Here is a 20,802-nt window from a genome sequence, read left to right as displayed (position 1 = left end):
CTTCAGGCTTCATAAGATTTAGTGTAGCAGATACCGATGATCTGTAGTATTGCTTTAAAATTTTGTATTGTTTGGTTTCTATTTGAGGGTATGTGGAAGATATAAATACCTGTTCTCCCTTACGCTTTCACCACCACATTAAAATAAATACTTGTGAAAGAATATCGATTTTGGATTATTCAGAGTTGATAGTACCAATTTTTTACTCATTCAGTTAGTGCTCAGTAGAGGTAAGAGTGAAAATTCAGGAAATTGAGTCAGAGCCATCATACTGCAAGAGACACCTCTGTAGACTGACTTCAAATGATGGAGCAGGCTAGAGCAATCAACTCTTTAACTTGTCTCCAGTTTGGAGGACAGATACTGCACACAATACCTTCCGCTTCCTCTTAACCTTGAGCAGAGCACTGAGCAAGCCTCCCTGTGTTGCTCACCTTGGCCTCTGTAAGCCAGCTCAGAAAGGAGCTGGAAGGAGAGGGAGAGGGTGGTGTCTTGCTTGGGACACAAAGTGCACTTAAGTGGGGGAAAGCTGCTGGAGCAGAGAAGACCAGGCAAAAAGAGAACAGATGTAGATGGAGGATATGCTTAAATCAGGGAGCCAACCCACAAAGAAACTTCAGAGGTGATGGAAAGCAGAGGACTTTTCTAGGAATCCGAGAAGGGAAACAGGAATTTCTTCTGTGGTTTGGAGGCCCAGGTGCTGGCAGGCATTGACAGGATTAGAGGAAAATTACTCTCTCATTCAGGCAGTGAGGAGAGAGGGCTTTCTCTGAAGGCCTTTCTCTTAGTTTATATTACCCACCCCTCCTACTGCCAGTTATTCTGGTTATTATATGACTACTATTTTTTTGTATTTCAAGACTTACTAGTTTAAGACATATGGTGCCTGAGAGTACCTTGCACACTTCCAGCCAAATGGGGAAGAGGAGCAGAAGCAGTGCTCTCTTACTAAAGAGAGCAGCACTGAAGCAGACACTTGCCGTCTTCCTGCTACACTGCATTTGACCAAACAGTCTGCCATTGCACTGACCAGCCTGGTTCTTGGCACTGAGAACACTGCATGTGGCATCAGTGTAAGCTGGTGAGCTCCAGACTCCAGACAAGCCACAGCAGAGGAGAGCTTCCACAGCATCTGTCTGCTTCTGCCAAGGGGGAACTGAGGGAAGCAGGAGGCCAGGGTTGTAGGGTGAGCCCCATGGCACAGCTGGGGCTGTGCTGTGCCCCCTGGCCTGGGAGGGCAGGGATCTGCCCTGGCAGGATTCCTTCAGGGCCACTGCTTCTCCTTCTGAAAATACAATGCACAATGCTGCAATAAGATGCAGTGTAGCTATTTAAAAACCAAACTAAGGAAGTGAGTGGTCTTAAATTATGAGACTATTATTAATTCAAGGACCTCACAGTAAGAGTTGATTACGGGAAGCAACATGATGCAAAGAATCCAGGCTACTATTATAATTAATGACTGGGTCAAAAGTGAGGAAAAAAAGAAATTATGAAAACATTTGTCTTTTTAATTTTCAAGAGCAATATTGTCTTTGAAAATAAAATATTTTGCATATCATTTCTGCTCTCTTCAGACCATATCCTCTTCCCTTCTTACGTCATTCAGGGTAAAAAAAAAAAAATCAAACCTAGGAAACAACACCACAATCTAAAAATCTAATTTTTAATTTCTATTTTAAATATATTATTCTTGAATGGCAAGTGTTTGCAAGCAAAAATATTTTAAATGCAGAACAGCAAAATAGTATATATATATATACTGTTCTAGCTAAAAAATACAAATCAAACCAAAACCAACAAAGACCAAAGTGCATCAACACATTAAATTTTGATTCAATGAAAAGGCATTAATGCTGACTGAGGCTTCATTGAGAGATTACAAAAATTTAGCATCAGAACCAACAGCAGTTGAAAAGACAGGAATTTTGTTTGGGAGTCAGAGCTGGTGAGTCATCAAATGTTTTCTTCCCTTCCACCTGAGGGTAAGAACTTGTCTAGTGACCACACAAGTAGCAGAGCTGACCTGAATCATAGCCCACGGTGGTTCTTAAGCAGAAGAGTGTCTCATAAGCAGAAAGCCAGTAGGAACCTGGGCTCCAAGGAGCTTTTCAATGTCAGAAGAGAAGCAATTTTCTAAGTGCTGACAAACTGTTTCAGTACACTGACATTGATTAGAGATGGGGGACAATGAAGCTCATCTTATTAAATCTGTAATATTTGTAATACTACCAGATCATGAGTGAGGTTTCAAAAACAAACACATGATAAAATAATAGAATTCTTAAGGTTGAAAAAGACCTCCAGGATCATCGAGTCCAACCTTTGACTGAACACCACTTTGTCAACTAAACCACAGTACTAAATGCCATTTCCAGTAATTTCTTGAATGGTTCCAGGGATCTTGACTCCAACATCTCCCTGGGAAGCTTCTTCCAGCTTAACAACCCCCTCAGTGAAAAAAAATTTCCCAATGTCCAAGCTGAACCTCACCTGGTGCAGTTTGAGGCCATTTCCTCTTGTCCTGTTGGTGGTTGCCTGGGAGAAGAGACCAACCTCCACCCAGCTACAGTCTCCTTTCTGGCAGTTGTAGAGAGCAATGAGGTCTCCCCTGAGCCTCTCTTTCTCCAGGCTACACAACCCCAGCTCCCTCAGCTGCTCCTCACAGGACTTGTGCTCCAGACTCTTCACCAGCTCTGCTGCCCTTCTCTGGACCTGCTCCTGCACCTCAAGGTCTTTCTTGCATTGAGAGATCCAAAACTGGACACATGATAAGAGATGCAGCCTCACCAGAGTTGAGTACAGGATGGCAATCACTGCTCTGGTCCTGCTGGCCACACTATTGCTGGTCTAGGCCAGGATGCCCTTGGCCACCTGGATACACTCCTAAATCATGTTCCGCCAGCTGTCAAACAGCCCCTCCATGTCCTTTTCCATTGGCAACTTTCCAGCCACTCTTTCCCCAGCCTGCAGAGCTGCATGAGGCTGTTGTGGCCAAAGTGCAGGGCCTGGCACTCCACCTTGTTGGACTTCATCCAGCTGGCCTTGGCCCATTGATCCTGCCTGATCCAGATCCCTCTGTAGAGCCTGCATAGTCTCTAGCAAATTAACACTCCTGCCCAAATTGTCAACCATGAACTTGCTGAGGGTGTACTCCATCCCCTTGTCCAGATTGTTGATAAAGATATTAAATAGGACTGGCTCCAATCCTGGCCACAACTGAGTGGCCACCAACTGGATGCAGCAACATTCACCACCACTCTGGTTCTGGCCATTATTCCAGTTTTTAACCCAGGGAAGAGTGCACCAGTCCAAGCCATAGGCTGCCAGTTCTTCCAGGAGAATGCTGAGGGAGAGTGTATCAAAAGTTTTACTGAAGTCCAGGTAGATTAAATCCTCAGTCCTTCCCTCATCATCAAGGTAAGTCACATGGCCATAGAAGGAAATCAGGGTGATGAACAGGACTTGTCTTTCCTAAAACCTGTGGCAGCTGGGCTTGATCCCCTGATTGTCCAGTATGTGCCGTGTGATCACACTCAGGATAATCTGATCCATAATCTTCCCCAGCACCAAGGCTGGGCTGATAGTCCTGCAGCTCCTCCTTCCAACACTTCTTGTAGAGTGGTATCACATCTGCCAACCTCCTTTTGTCTGGGACCTCCCTGGTCAACCATCATGATAACTGATGGTAAATGATGGAGAGTGACTTGGCGAGCTCTTCTGCCAGCTCCCTCAGCACCCTCTGGTGAATCCCATCCTGCCCCACATAGACTTCTGAATGTCTAAGTGGCACAATAGGTCACTCTAAACTTCCTCCTGCATTGCAGAAGGTCTGTTCTGCTCCCCATGACTGTCTACCAGCTCAGGGATCTGCTTTTCCTGAGGATAACTGGTCTTTCTGATAAAGACTCAGGGAAAGAAGACATTAAATACCTCAGCCTTTTCCTCATGCTTGGTGACAAAGTTCCCCATCCTGCCCAAATCCAATAATGGATGGAGATTTTCCTTGGCCCTCCTTTTTTTTTTTTTTTAATACGTATTCATAAAACCAGATTTCATTATCTTTCACAGCAGTTAACAGATTGAGATCTAGCTGAGCTTTTGCCTTTCTCATTTTCTCTCTGCATGACCAAATGACATCTTTGTGGTCTTCCTGAGTTGCCTACCCCTTCTTCCAAAGGTCATAAACTCTCCTTTTCCCCCTCAGTTCCAGCAAAAGCTCCTTCTTCAGCCAGGTTGGTCTTCTTCTTCATCAGCTCATCTTTTGGCATATAGGGATGTCCTACTCCAGAGCCATTAAGATTTCCTTCTTAAAGAGTGTCCAGCTTTGCAGGACCCCTTTTTTCTTAAGGACAGTTTCCCAAGGAAATGTCTGGTAAGATTTAAGTACAATCAGTATTTGTGATACATATTTAAACTACAGGAGAGTAAGTTAAGATTGCAGGAGTGTGGATTAACTCTATTACATACTCACACATCTTTATAGTTTTTCTGTCTCACATTGTAGCACCATTCCTGTGTCACAAAGCTATATAGGTCAGATGAATGGATTTCTTGTAAAGGAGGAACTCCCAAAAAGAAACAACAGAAATTGCTCTCTTGGGGTTACCACTGACAATATCCCTAGTGTCTGCTTGTCAAACATCTGAAAAGTTGCTCCTGTTTCCTAATCCTTAGACCACAGTATCTTAGGGAATACTTGAAACATTTTAGCTTCGCAGTATCTTTTGAATTGTTAATTCAAGATAATACTATAGCAATAGTATGGTCAATCTCCAAAACAAACAAACAAAACAAATAAAAAGGCTGATTTACGAAATAGAATTCATGTATTACACTACAGAGTAGAATTTAGTGTGGAACAAGTATTCAATTATACATTATCTGGTAGTTGTTCCATTAGAAAATAAATATCAGATAATAACAAGTTACGTGCAGTGCTATATTATTGCAAAATAATGATATGATTAATTCAGTATTCCAAATCTATGCAATAATTACCTTTGAATTGGCTAAAATAATTACAGTTCAAACAACAGAAACATCTACCTAGTCACCCTCCATGAGGTAATTGCATGTTTGTTACCTGAGTTTTTCATATGAAATTACAAACAAAAATAGCAGGCAAGTGAAAGGAGAAGGGTTTTTTTCTTCTTGAGATTTAAAGTCAGTTAGCTTCCCATTTGCTTCTCCAAGTAAGTAGTAAAGTGTAGCACTACTTGTGCTATACATCTCCATTTGGTCAGTCATCTATTACAATGCCAGTTCTAATTGACAAAGGAAATAGACCAAAACATGCTCGAACGACCATTTAATTAGCTCCCATACCAATTATAAACAACACTTCACTCACCTTCGATCAACTGACAAAAGTAGTAATGATAAATTATAGAGTAAGTGTAAATAAAGTGTTTTTAATTAGAGTAATTAATCACTTCACACATTCTTCAACCTGCTTTGTTCATTTGGATAACAGTTGAAAGAAAAATAGTGGCAAAACTCCTTTAATATCCTTTAAACATTCATTTACAGAGTTAATAGGTTGAGGTGCCTCACATCCCATCAAGAGGAGCCAACTTCTAACTGTTAGTATATGCCTAATTAAAGATCTCAAATACCAAAAAGTCACCACTTCCTTGTTTCTTCTGCCTCCCAGGTCATTTAGTTTGAATGCAGAATATTGATTCCTACCATACAACCTACTTTTTTGTTAGTTCATTAAAGTGTCTGTACTCCAAGTGAGCAGTTGCCAACCCTTCCTAAACCCGAGTTCTATTTGTTGCCCAGTTTTGCAAAGGAATGGATAATTTAAAAAGAACAGCATAACAAGAGAGAGCTTCTGATGGCAACCTGCTGGTGTCCTTCCACAGTATCTGACATTAGAGAAGAAGTGATGATAGTTGATGACAAGGTGGACAGGCTTATTCCTGGTAATACCAAATTCTTTGGCATCTCATCCTGTTTTCTAAGTCCTGCTCCCAGAATTAAACTACTCCATCTGGAATGAGGAGTAAACTTTCCTTCCAAATCAGAAGGGTAAGGAACATTTATCTGTCTGTTTTAACCCCCTCCATTGCACTATATGCTATTTTTGAGGTAATCTGAAACATTCTTTGAAGAAACTCTTCATCTCTTGCCAAGATGATTTGGGATGGTTTTGGAAAGCAGAGGAATTGAGTGAGCAGAAGGGAGCCCCTGCAAGTACCACAGAGAGCAACAAAAAGCAGCGACAATGCCACATAGGTACAGACCACCTCCATTTTCCGGTCTCCAGGAAAGTTGTGAGAAATGCAGAGGCATGGGACAATAAGGAAAGTCCTTGGGAACTAGATGATGGAACTTTGTGGCAATCATAAAAAGACATTTTCTTAATTAGAAAAGGGAGAGATTAAACCAAGACAAAACTTAAGATCTGCAGTTGAAAACACAACTTGTCAGCTGCAATTGGTCAAACAAATTCTGTAGGAAAAGAAGGGTTTCCAAGGCACCTGCTAGTCTGACCTCAAAGAGAAGATAACAAGCAGCTCTCCTATAACAACAGTAATAACTATGACACCCATTCTCCCTCCAAATCTTAGACTAGAACTAGAATAGGTCTAGGAAAATATTTCAAAATCTACCTTCTAGGAGATATTAAACATTAAATATATCAGTAGCTTTATATTACAAGAAAAAATGCCAAGGCTGCAATATAGCAAAGGAATTCAATACCCCAGAAATGAAGAAAATTGAAGGGCAAAAAAGGCAGGGGGAGGGCAAAAGCAGGGACACCATCTACATGCTTAAAATGAAGAATTAATGGTAATACTTTAAATGCTTAATCACAAGAAGCTCCCTTGTTGTGAACCAAACACATCTCTTTAGATGAGAGGCAGCAAATCTTAAATGGGTACACTGAAAACAAACTTGTTTCACAGAAAAGGAAAGTAATTTATATGCAATGCAATGCTCTACCAGCATTAAGAGGGCTATGTTCTACCTATAAATACAGAAAGGGTCTTTAGTACTGCTATAGAACATATTCTTAGGTACTGGAAAATAGGATTTTCTGGAATGAGTTTACAAGTATGGAATATGTTCATTTTCATCAAAGAATTCTATAAATTATATATATATATATATACATATATACACATGTGTGTGTGTGTGTGTGTGGAGAAATGATGCAAAGAACTAGGTTGATACCATTATATAAGTGAACAATACAACTTTATCCCTTATAACTCCCCTCCTGACCTAATTACTATTGGAAAGAAATATGAAAAACACTTTATTTCAACAGTAAGTGAACTGGAAATAGAAACTAGTTTCATTAGATTCTGATTATCTTATGCTTTATACACAAGGTAACACTTCTGCCAATATTTTAAGAAGAAAACAGAGGCATCTTCTAGGATTTGAAATAATATATCTCTATTCCAAGGGATAGCAAAGCACCATAAATGTCCACAAGAAGTAGTAGAAAAGTGTAATACTTGAAGGGCATAAGAAAAAAAAAAGTTGCATTAGATCGTAACAGTAAATACTTCTTTTTTGATTCCTGGAAGATTTTTTTTTTTTTTAAACCTCATAGAATAAGGTAACATAGCAAAGCTTAAGTAATCCTGACATGATAGGGTAACTTCAGATAGTGTGTATTTGCTTTTTATACTATATAATGCATAGCATTACTTCAGATGTTTGTATGAAATGTAAAACCAGACAGATCTTCTTTCATCAGCAATACTGGGTAATGTTTGACAGCAGGAAAAATCTGGAGTTCCATTACTAATGATAGAAATTCTTGAAGATGCTGCAGATCAGGACTGAAATACATGCACTGAGCAAGAATAGATCTGTACATATTTAAGCTTAGAATACAGAAGCTGGCCTTGTCTTTGTTTTTCTTCTGTTTGTTTGGTTTGGTTTTTTAATAAAAATCTATCCTCAACTGAGTTTAAAATAAGGATAACCCTATTTATGCAAGTTTTTAATTGACCCCAAGATTAAAACAAATTTTTTTGGTAGAAGATTAATCATATTTTATGAAACTATTTGCTAATCCCTGCAGGTATTGAAAACAGGTAGTCTCTGAACAAGATAATTTATCACTGGCCATTAGGACAATGAGCTTTATTTGAGCAATAGATAAATAATACAAGAACAAGTTGGGCAGCAAGGATAACTAAATTACATTTCTGCATTAAAAAAAACCCAAAGAGGAAACATAGTGTCCTCAAGCCTTTCGATGCTGTTTCTGTGAAACTTTGCAACACTAGGAGTGGTGGAACACTTCACTGCAACAGAAGCTTGCTCTCTATTAAAATATCACTGTGGAACCACAGAACAATACTTGAGTGGGGCTCCTTAATGGGATTAGATACATTTGGAATGTGACCAGAATGAGAAATTTGTGTACAGGAGGAGGCACTGCATGTTGCAACACAGACAGGAAACTCCAACTTGGAAGGAACTGCCATGTTTCCATTTGAGAAACACTGGGTTTTGGTATTAAAAATTGCAATTTTTTAATTTGTGTTTTCATTATCAGTCTCCCATTTTTAAAGGAATAACTACATTTAAAATGGTGTGTGGGCTTTGTTTACAGGAAAAAAAGAGCTGACCATATTTTGCATTATTAAATCTTAATTTTTTGAAGTGTTTTCTACCTGTGAAAACCAGCTGCAAGCATCAAGTGTTTCTAGTCACCCTCTGTGCCTAGCACAGCCTAAAATTGCTATCAATAGTACTAAACTAATGTATTCCCTTTTTATTACTAGGAAATAAAATCAGATGTTTATAGATATCACACAAACATGATGCACGTGGAAGCTGAATGCATTATCTGAAAAGAAAATGAACAGACAAATCTCCTCTGATAGACCTAAATTAGACTGCTGAAAAAAAAAAAAGTGCCCAACAACTTCTGATTATAAAAGCCTATAAAAGCCTCACAGATATATGGATCTAATAAAAAAGATATCAGCAGATCTATTACACTATTATGTTGTTCAATGAACTTAATTACTAGCACAAAACAGGTTTCCTCTTCTTGTGCAGAGCAAAACTCCATTTTTTCCAGACCTCTGACAGGCTTAAATCCTGGATCTTTTCTGTCCACAAAAGAAAATTACTATTTGGTCTCTGAGGTGAGGCAGTTCAGAATGTGTTTAGCTCTGCCTCAGAAGTCAATTAAAAAGTAAGTCAAAAAGGTCAACATTTTATTACAATCTTTTTCAAATCTGTCAAAACCTCCTCTGCCATAAACACAAAACTATACCCTTCTGCTTTCTTTCTCTTGTCCACACAAATGTGCACCACTCGCTGCTCTCACACTGTCCTGAGAAAATGCATTTCTCCATCTATAAGGCCAGAATGGAAAAAATGGAAGCAGCTCTCTAATCTACATTACCACAGAAGTCACAAAAATCCTACTTGATTGAGAGCTGTGTAAACTGCATTAAGCACAACAGAAATCAAACCCAAATCCATACCTGCCAAAGTTTTATCTTCCACATACATCATTTTACATAGGCTAACAAGCCAACCACCTCTTTTTTCCAGGGCTGCATCTCCACAATGCTTATGCCCACAAGCTGGCATCAGCAGATCCCAGAATTCGATGGCACTCCTGGCACTCGTGACTGTGCCGAGTATGCAGGCACTGGCATTGCCACTGAGGCAGGAGTAGGGTGAGTGGTTTATCAGTCTCTTGTGGGGATGTGGGTGCATTTGTTTCCTGGCCCATACTATAGGCACAATATTTAATGATGTTCTTTTGCACTGTAGGTTCAGATGCCAAAAGCCTTCCTTTGTTCTGCTCCTACAGATGCTACTATAAGTCACTGTCATTTCCTAACGAGTTTCAGTAGCTGCTTCCTGCAGTAGATGAGGAAACACCTGGTTGCTTGTAGAGGATTTGTGTTTGACACAGACTAAGCATTACAAACTGATCATTACCTCCTATCCATCTTTGATGTTGCTACTAATTGTTCCTGCTTTCCTGGTCTTGACTCTCATCTTTCCATTTCCCCCTTCCATGTATGTTTTACCTGCTGTTACTTCTTTTTTTTTTTCTTCACTATTTTGTACTACAGTACTAAAGCTGGATTGTGAGTGGTTGTTTTCCTTAGGCATGGATTGCAAGTCAGCTGCACAGCATTAAATGACACTAGATACCAAAATCAAATTAATCACAGGACAAGTTCAGAGATTTGAAGTAATATTGTGGTATCAGTATGGAATTTATATATAAACATATATTTCATCTTACAGATATAAGTAAACCATGAAAATCCATGTTACAGGTCAAACCACATTGAAACAAAAATTCAGCATGTAGGCTGCTGTGCAGAAATTGAGGGAAATTAGAAATTCTTTAGTTGCAATGTTCTCATAGTGTTACCTCAGGACTACCAACATGACACAACAATGCACATTCTGGGTTCACTTCTAGTTAGTTAATGGTAAAACATGTGAAAAGTCAGGACAGCAAGGTCACTTATATGCAGAAAATATGTGTGGGTTTTGATGAATTATTTTTTTTTGTCTCTGAAGATGAATGATCATCTGTTTTGGGGACAAGCACTGAGGCTGTATTGCATGCCATGTGAAAAAAAAAAATTAAAAAAATATAAAGGAAGAAAATAAAATAAAATATGGGAATTGAAACAAGAAAGTACACAAAAGAAAAGGATGTGGTAAGACAGAAATGGGTGGTTTAGGGAAAGGAAGTGCATTAAAGAAAGGCAAGACAGCATAGAAAGGGAGAAGGCTGGACGTTAAAATGGTGTGAGTGTCTCAAGCTGGAGAACTTCCTGAGGAGAGGAAATTGCAAGAGGCAGCCTACAGAAGTTTAAGTACAAAAATAAGGGCATGTACTGGGCTATCAGTTCTGAACAGCACTTTTGCCAGTGGCTTCTAGTGCTTTCCCCCTAGAAGCCTATAAACACATGCAGGCATCTACCAATCTACAGAAGGGCTGCAGAAGAATTGAGATGATTGGAGCCCTGCACAGGAGGGTGCCCAGAGCAACTTCTGTGCCACCTCTGAGGAAACCAGGGAAAGCATAAACTGCTTCCCTGAACACTGATGGTTCATTCAGCCTTCACCAGGCTTCCTGCTTGCAACAACTACACATGGACTTGAAGACAGGCAGCAAACCAAAGAGAAACAAGATCAGCTGGACTTGAGTCCATCCCGAAGTAGATACCAAAGTCTGTCAGGAATCCTGGTGGAGAAAGCCCATACTGTGACTCTACTCCTAAGTTTGGTCTCCTCCGGCCTGCATAAGGGAAGCAGCCAAAAAGGGAAACTTCACTCATGCTCTTAAAGTAAGAGCACTGACATGAATTTACCAAGATGTGATATGTCAGGAGCAGATGTGCCTGTTATACCATCATGATACCCAGAAGGGCAGAGGTGACGGAGTACTGCATGACAGCGTTTGAGCTATATCTCTTCTTCTGGTGCTATTCTCAATGCCTTTGAGCTCTGCCTGTGACAGAGAATGAAAACAAGAGTCCAAGCTCAGGATGCTTTGTGCTGATGGAGCATTTCCTGAGGCAGCACTGGCTGTAAACACTTAGGCTGAGATGTAAGAGCCAGCTCTCAGCAGCACTAGAGCCAGCTTTATTTCATCAAATTCTAATGTCTTAGTGGGATGTAGCAATGAATCTACAGAAGCTTTTCATGGTCAGCTATTTTGTAAAGACTTTCATCTCCTGCTGAGGATTGCCCCTGGAAAGCAGGTCTCTGTTTGTGATAAGCCAGTGGTTACTGCAATGTTAAATGCCTTAACAGTTATTTAATGCTCACACTTAGGGTGACTAGGACAGAAAGAGGAGATGGGTAAAGGAAACATCCCCATTTCTAAGAAATCTACATATTTAACAACTACTTCAAAAGGCTGAATTTGACTTGCAGTTGAGACAATTCCTTTCTAACTTTCTATGTGAGAACATACCATGAACAACTGTGAAATCACCCTTTGAAAAATGGTGTCCCCCTTTCAGAGATTTACTCCACTACAAATTAGGCAAAGATGACTTCTAAACCCCAAAGTTTTGAAGTGAAGATTGGCCAAAGGCTTGTTTTAGAAAAGATTAATGGTGTAAAGAGAGGCGCCCAAACTATCCAACCATAAATATTTATCCTAAATTTATTATGACATTGACAAAAGTTTCCACAATAAATCAAAATTTCATCAGACTTCATACTCTGAGAGATTTATCTGGAGCTATGAACTGTTGAGTCAGACACTGCTGGGTTTGCATTAATGCAGCAGACAGAAAGATACCCTGTGTTAGGCACTTATGCCACTTCTACCCTAAAGACTCTGATCCTGAAATGGAGGAGGGGCATGTACACTTCCTAGGGCTTTTTCAGCTTGGAAACATACTCAAAGAGCACATGATTTTATTAGTGTGCATGTTTACCAGGAGATCCCAAAAGAACACCTCTGTTGTGTGCACAGAGAATGACTAAGGTGGATAACCCTGGCTCTCAGAGCAGACGATGAAATGGAAATAACTTCATCTGTCAAAAAATTGTGATGTCCGCTGTTGCCAAATTTCATCTCATTGAGCATGTCCAGCCATCTGACAGGTGGCAATTTCACAAAGCAAGAGCTATGGGATGGAAAAGACATAAACAGACATCCTTTTACAAATTCATTGTGTAAATAGTGCCTATTTGTTTCAATATATTTTCACTATCTATGAAAAAATCAGCTATGATAAAAGTTGAAAATCATACAGGTTGAATAAGGAGTGCTTTTTTCAAGGTGAAATATCTGCTTTCCCACTGGGTAATGAAGATCTCTCTTATTACAAAAAAATTGCTGAAACAAAAGTGAATTAAGAGAATAAAATAAGAGTTTAGCCTACCTTTCCAGCCTCATAATTAGACCAGGGTTTTAAGTGAGATCCACATCTGTCTAATGCAACATCTGTATATAATTTCATGTGGTAAAATATTCTTGTAACATAATTCTTCAGAGGGAAAAAATCCCAGCATCTAAATGATACTGCTATCTATTTGTGCTACATTTGGGGCAAATAGTTTCAAATTACTAAAAGAGTTGATATATTCTGGGATTGAGAGCAGAGTGGTAAACCATTATTTTTCTTCCCCAGAAGAACTTGGACACTCTTAACTGCCTGCATTTCTGTCAATATGTAACATCTGTGAAGTGCATTACAAAATGACCTTAGCTGAGAAGATGACGTTATTAAATCTCCATTGTATTTATTCCCTTATCAGTGCTCTGAATTCTGCAATTAATCCTGAGCACCAGGACAACAGGGTCACAAATATAAATAAAAATATGTATCCAGAAAATGTGGGGGAAAAAAAATCTCCATAAATCTGGAGTACTTGCAGTGTGGTGTGGGAATAACTGCAATCCTAATAGAAACCTCTTTTTCTAAAAATTAAAAACTGAAATTAAAAATTATCAAGACAATTGGGAGAACTATCCAGAAAGTTTTCTGCTCCATGTCAATGAGAGCTCTGTTCCTACAGTCTGTGCTGTTGATTTAGAGAGCAAATGAGGAAGGTTGCCAAATGAAGTGATGAAGCAAGTGAAAAAATAATGAAATTATTCGGTTTCAGTTAGAAATATAAACACTGAAAGTTACATAAATCTGCCCCGTAATCCTTTAAAGACCAGTCCTATGGTCATTTTGTGGAGGATGAAGCAAAGGAAAAAGCTTGGAAGATTTAAGAATAGATAAATTAAAATTAGAGACTTCTGTATTAGCAGATATTAGAGCCTGTGGTTTAAGTTAGGAAGAAAGTGCCAATGGATTTGCTCAGTAATCTTAGAAGTCTTCTAACCCTCCTTTTGCTAATGCCATGACAGAAGGAAAAACCACTGCCTGTCTCCACTGCTGTAGCCTGCAAGGATGCAGTGTATTTTGTAAAGACTCAGTGAGCTTCAGCTAATTGTCTCAGAAATTGTTTTGATGACGGTTGCATGTCAATCCTCTAATATGGCATGCTAATGACCCACAGGAATAGGGTGACAGAGAAACAAATAGAAGGGAAAGAAATATAGAACCAGCTTTTCCACTTGTTCCACTTTTACCTTACACTACCCATCTATAAACTACAAATTTACAATCATCAGGAAGATGTAGTTAGGTCTCAACAACTGCTTAGAGGACTCCAGCTTCTCTTTCACAGAGGATGGATATCTAGGGGCCTCAGGCAGTTCATCAGGATCCTTCCCACTCATCTGCAGGCCAGACTGCAATCTTATTAAACCTTAATGACAAATGTCCTTAGCAACCAATCTTCTTAAATCAGACAGCTAGATATCTGTGTTTACTCTCCTTCCTTCCATGCAGCTTTCCACCTTTTCAACTGTTCTTACATATGATGTGAATGGGGAAAAAAGGAGAAAAACAAAATAAAACCAAAAAAGAAGGTGCATTGACAAGGCAGTAAAAGGAATGGATCTGAAGTAGTTGTGCGATTTTGAGACAGTGGTGCAGTGATGAGGAGAGGAAATAATGTCTTGCTTCTTTTTCCCACATTTTTCCAAGATTTCTAGTCAGAAATACTAATATTTTGTCTCCGCAGTGCATATTCAGCCCTCACAAAATTTATTTTCACATGCCTTTCCTCACTAGATTAAACCATTCTGCCATGAAAATACTTTTCCTGAGCTACATTCACTGACCAGTACTGCTGTGTCTCCTGAAACATTCCTAATGAGATAACTCTGTCCTGAATAAATTTCGTTCCTCTGCATGTTTCCTCACCCAGTGATTTCAGGTCCTGCACTTACTGTGCATTCCCATCCCTCTTCCATGACTCGTTTCCAGCATCTTATATGTGATTACACTGACTTTCACATATCTGGTCTTTCCCCTGACCCTATTTAAGGTGACAGTTACTTATCTTCATTTATGCAAAAGCAGTACTTTTGAGTTCCCATTAGAAAAAGGTAATGGCAGAAGGAAGAAATGTTTTCAGAAAGGAGCAGCCAGGCAAGCTGGGTGTTACAGCAATGTAGAGCAGAGAGGAGGATGGATTGAGTGCCCTCAGGGTGACCCCTGGACCCTCTGTAGTTGATGGCTACTGACACTAGCAGTAGCCTGTATGTGGCTTCCCTCAGGGACTGAGAGGATGTGTGGAACACTGTTGTTCTGCTGATGATCCCCAGGAACACTCAGGACAGGCTGAATGCCCCTGTGAGGCCACAAAACTATGACATGTTTGATGTAAACTGGAGTGACATAGTCTTGACAGATCTAGAGCTACACAGAGATAATGAGAAATCACTGCAGTATGGGGAACTGGGCCATAGAGATGCAGGCTCAGGGTTCCAGTCAGATGCAGTTTCTTGCATAATTCTGGAAATTTCCTGACTTTTTGTCTGTCAATTGTAGCTGGAAGCACATGGTTTGAGGAACACAACAAAAAACTGAGTTGGGACAGAAGAAAGAGGTGGGCAATGGTGCAGGAGCACCCCTTGGCTGCATATAACCTTGTCCCAGGGTCAGCTCCACCATAGGAAGCTTGTATGAGAGCTTGCTGCAGTTACGAATCTGCTTGTCTGATAATAATTACTTTAAAGCCAGTGATCATACTGCTTTCATTTAACCAAAGAAAGAAGTTTTATATACTTAAGGTTTTTCACAGTTGCTGATTCACACTCAATAGAGATAATTAGAGCATCTCTATTAGCAATACAGAGCCCCTCCTGTGTAAAACCCTTTCATGTGACTTGTCCTATTAGCCTTTTTTTCCTGGTTTTTATTTGCTCCTAAGGGAATAGCACATGTGAAGTGATGTTTGGGATTTAGAGTATTATAACAGCTCACTGTGTCACTATGTGACGACTTTTTAAAACTAAGTCTGAGAAAATCAGAGTGTGTGAAACCAAATTGTAAAGATTCTGAGTAGAGACACACTAATCCTCTACAAAGGCAGGGCTACTGATAGATGAAGTCATTAGACTAGATGCACACAGTTCAGAAAAGGAAGCTGTGGTCATATCACTGGGCAGGCTTTCATATGATGATTTAAAAAAATCTGTTTCAAAGGCATGGCAGGCAGGAAATGCTTTCCTCAGAGTCAGTCTTGTTACTTAAAATACAGTTTTGCAGTCAAATTGCAGAGAAGTAAACATAAGTAAAATTGTCAAACTGGGAGCTCAAAAGTTAGAAAATGCCAGACCAAGTCTCCTTTTCTGAGTCATTGCTCTTCCCCTCCTTCTTTGCCTTATGGCCAGTGCACACAATGCAAAATGGTTTTTACTGCATCATGTCAGGTCTCCACTGAAGAATGTTTAATACAAAGGAAAAAAAAAGTAGCACCCTGGTGGATAATTCTACAGCACTCAACGTTTACTTCAGATACATCACAAATGGTGATTTTTGGAATACCTGTAAAGTGAGACATTTATATAGAACTAATTTCCTATTTCAAGATTGAAAGTATTAAGAACTATAGTGTCTAGGAAATGCAAATACTATGTTTGAGACATTACAGAGTGGGCTTTAAACTTCCTTTTTGTATCATGCTTCAAATATTTGAGATTGTGCTCCCACAGGGTTCTGTTACAGCAGTTTCTTCTCAGCACACCTAACTGGGAACACTCAAAACTATGTATCAGCAGAAAATACTTTAAATGATTTCACAACTATAATCGGAAAGCTTTAGAATACAAAGGAGGGACAGAATAAAATTTTACGTAAATATGAGACTTTTGTTTTCGTTGTGCATGTGTGTTCTACTTGTTGCTTACAGATGTCAGAAGCATTCTCCCCTCTAGTGTGCTGTTGCAATTTGAGCCTCTCTTTGGGGTAAATGAGGCATGGACAGAAAATGTACAAAATAGGGCATGATAATAACTGTTTTCTAATGCATTCATAAGAAATTTAAATTATGATGTACAGACAATCTTGATTTTTGTACTTTTGATGTTTAAAACACAGTAACATTTTACCTGTCTGATATGCTTGCAACATTTTACTTGAAATTCAAAAAAGACCCCCCATACCAGAAAAAAAAACAAAAAAAACCCAAAAAAACAGTATATGACATCCTAATTGTATTTATGAGTGATTAGCAGAGCTGCAACTGTTAGCTCTGGCATATAGATCTGATTCTTAATGAAACCCATAAATGGCAAACAGCAATCTAGTTTTATTACAACTAAGCTCAGAGCAGAGGAATAAGGGCACTGTGACAAAAGGCTTTATAAATATTTCCTGACAATGCAGATGATCAAGCATGCAGCTCTGTGGTGAAGCCTGCTTCCTTGTAAGCACATGCACCTGCCTGTTCTCTCCAAACCTATGTTTCTTAGGGACAGCTTCTATCCTGTCCATAATGATACCACTTTTCCTTTTCTTGGCTGTCATTCTCATCACCCTGTTGTTCCCTGTCTTTGCACCTAACTCTTGCTCCCACAAACAGATCATCCAGCCAAGAAAACTCAGCTTTCAATATTCTGTATGGATCTCCTGCTTCAACGAACCTTGGATCCTCTCCTGATGATCCTCTACAAATCTATGTCTATTGCTCCTCTTCTCCATCACTGTTTTCCATTTGCCCATGTTCTTTAGTCTTCGATCTACTTTCTTCTACATTCTTCTTTCTACCTGCATTCCTATTTATATTTTAGATTATTGTGATTCTCCCTAGACATGTCTTTAGTATTAGTTTTCTTCATATACACAGACTTCACTCCATGTACTATCTTTATCTTTCTCTACCATTTTTCTTAGTTTCCATCTCTTAAGCCAATTTCTGGTTGCTTCTAGCCAACAATCTATCCACTCACTGCACAGCTCTGCAGACAGAATGGCTGGTAAGTGACCAGTCAGCCAACCTTGGAGAAAAGACTTCATCTTTTTTGCTCCAGCTGCTATTCTGCGCATCATCTTTAAGTTCACTTATTTCTATCTGTGTATCCACAAGAAAGTTTTAGTTGTAAGGTGTTACCAGCTACCTGGCAAAGTGGTTACAATCAGACATCAGACTTCCCCACAGCCACCCAGTATGTTTCATTTTATTACCTTTGGATAGTGAAAAAGGGCTGTTTGAATGTTGTTTTTATGGAGGTGATGCTGAAGTTTTGTAACATGACCTTATAGTATAGTACAGCAGCATTGCAATTAGAAAATATTTTCCTTTAAAATATATTTCAAGTGCTTGTTTTTTCCCAAAAAAACTAGCAGCACTTACAGACATGCATTCAATTTCAAAGCATAAAAGTTTTGGATTCTAGAAAACATTTCTAGCAACTTACTTTCACTGGCTGAATAGTCCTGTGGGTCGAGTATCCCTGATTCCTGCAACGATCTAATACAGGAGTCCACCAGCTCCAGACCAGTGGTGAGTTCATCTTCTATATCCTTCTGACCATCTGTAATGACATTAACAACATAAAAACATAAAAGAAGGGCAAAAAGGTAAAGCCATTTACAAGACAAAAGCTAAAACCAGTTGTATGCAACTAAGCATTCACAGCTGATGAAGGAATGGAGGCCACACACTCCCAGGACATGGCCATACTAAAAATTGTGCCATCCTTTGAAAGCGTGGCCATGGATTAATACAAGCAAAATGAGACTATTTAGGTCTAGTAGTAAAAAAAGCCAGAGAAATATTTAGCAATGCCCCTTCTCAAAACTCTACATTAGTTTCAGTGTACTTTTTGTCAACCCTAACAACTTTTGCCAAATCTTGTCACTTTTTAAGTACAGTTTTCACACACTAGCAATGAGAAAAAAAACAAAAAAACCTCCACATATATCAATGTGCTTGTCCCTTCCATCTTCTTTAGGTAAAAATTATCTTTCTGGGAGAGAATGTAATACATACATATAGATAGGTATATTACCTTGTGTTTGCCAGTGAAACTGCTCTTCTGTTGAACTGGAAAAAGAAAGAAAAAAGTAATTATTTTTAATCAAACTGGTTTGTACTGTGCCATGAATATTCAGATATAAATCTATTCTTAATGAACTGATTTAAGAGAAGAACACACTTAAGAATAAAACCTTATTTGAGTACATAATTTTATATGTATTTTAAATTAATTACTTAATTACTTAAATTAATTACAGCATTCATCCAGCTGGAGGGTAGCATCTTTATTTCTTCCTCAAGCAATCTGAATCATACATATAGAAATTGGCCTCTTGGTCTTGATATACAAACTACACTATTTCAAAGCAAAAACATAAGCATTCTTCAACTTTTTGGATCCTTCCATTTGTCTGACTCTCCATGTTTATCAAGAAAATTGTAAATTGCTTTCTCAAGTGAATAGTTACATATGATTTCTGCAAGAAATTATGAGTATGAGTCCTGGTTCTACTGATCATCATGTGCATTTTTATATTATTCAAATGTGCAGCTAAGTTAATTCAATTGGCCTACACAGGAGAGAAAATTTAGATGTGTTTGTGCTTCTATGTACAAGCACTCAAGCAACAGAAGGTCTTAATTTTAAAATAATGAGCATGCACACTAGAGGATGGGTTAGGTAGGGTTTGTTGTTTTTTTTTTTTCCCAATAAAATGAAAGATTCATTCAAATGAATGATAAAATAAATTGTATATTCAATTAGGCAATGACTACACTTTACTCCAAGGCATGTTCTGTTTATGCTGCAATATACGTCTTTCTCACATGGCAAGAATATAAAAAGGATTGAAGTTACTTGGTTCTACCTATTCTTTTGATAACAGTGAACTGATTATTACACCCATGACTGAAAGATTGTTCTGTACATTACATGATTTAAATCTCTAATTATTTTCCCTTTTCCCAACAGATCCTTGATCATTTATGAATATATCAGTATACCTCCTACTATCTATGTTCTGAACAACAGTAATGTAAATGAAATCAAGTATTTTCTTGTGGATGTTTATTTTTACAGTAAAGAACTTGTGTAAATTATTTACCAGTTTTTCAAGTGTTTAAAAAAGAAAAAATAATTATTGTCTAACAGTTCTAAAAGGACTTTTAATTTCTACCTGGCATAATAAATGTTAACCTGGAAAGTTCAAATGTATACATCATCATAAATTTCCTTATACAACTTATGGTTTATATTGACTCACTGTAATGAGATGTTATAGATTAAGAAGACAGTCCTTTGATGAGATAGTGAACTAAAACTCTTGCATTCAAGTCCACTGAAATTAAGAATATTGAAGAGAAGTGTTGCCAGAGTCCTCAAACAATAATCATTGCAAAATGCTGAACTGGATGAAATTATTTAAATTACCTTTTGAAAGGAAGTCCTAGTAGTGACTAGGGACAGTGACTCTTTTTGAAATAACACTTTTTCCAATTTTACATTCCTTTTTTCTGATTTTCAGATTTACTAAATAACTGCAGCTTCATCTGAAACACTGGGACTTGAGAGCAATCTTCCTTTCTGTAATTAGCAGAATCCATAATAAGTAATATACTACTTTCCACTCTAGAGTCCTTCCAGTATCCAGATTTCTTAGTGATAGATATCACCTCACCAGCCAGAAAAAAATAATATCTCAGGTGGCATTCTTGCTGGCAGAATGAATTACTAGACATTGGTGGCAAGGACATGATGATGTGAAAGCCTATGCCACCTTATCCAAATAAGTCAGAAAAGAAAATCAAACTCATGCATAAAGAGTGAATAGCCACTTACAGGAATTCAAGCCTAGTCCTTTTTAAGTAGCAAACTTGTACAAAATGTAACAAAGGTCATTATGTTCAATGAATCACTTGTGGCTGATTTGCAGTAATCCCCAATATCACTTATCTGACTTCCACAGAAACAATGTACAGTATACATATAAATCT

At 38.5% G+C, this 20,802-nt stretch overlaps 1 protein-coding gene across 8 annotated transcripts in view; it reads right to left on the bottom strand.

The window, feature by feature from the left end:
• Positions 1–20,802, bottom strand: part of CTNND2 (catenin delta 2) — a 644,065-nt gene that overhangs the window by 293,588 nt on the left and 329,675 nt on the right. For all 8 annotated transcript variants that reach the window (XM_085573606.1, XM_031503967.3, XM_031503965.3 and 5 more), the window contains 2 exons: positions 18,842–18,876; positions 18,248–18,364 (listed from right to left, as the gene is read on the bottom strand). In XM_085573606.1, the coding sequence (XP_085429732.1) occupies positions 18,248–18,364; positions 18,842–18,876 (152 nt within the window). The remainder of the gene's footprint in view (positions 1–18,247; positions 18,365–18,841; positions 18,877–20,802) is intronic.

The sequence above is a fragment of the Lonchura striata genome, chromosome 2 (genome assembly GCF_050655825.1).
Source record: "Lonchura striata isolate lonStrDom1 chromosome 2, ASM5065582v1, whole genome shotgun sequence".
Classification (NCBI taxonomy): Eukaryota; Metazoa; Chordata; class Aves; order Passeriformes; family Estrildidae; genus Lonchura; species Lonchura striata.
The sequence above is the reverse complement of the archived record's forward strand: the minus strand, read 5'-3'. Positions and strand labels throughout refer to the sequence as shown.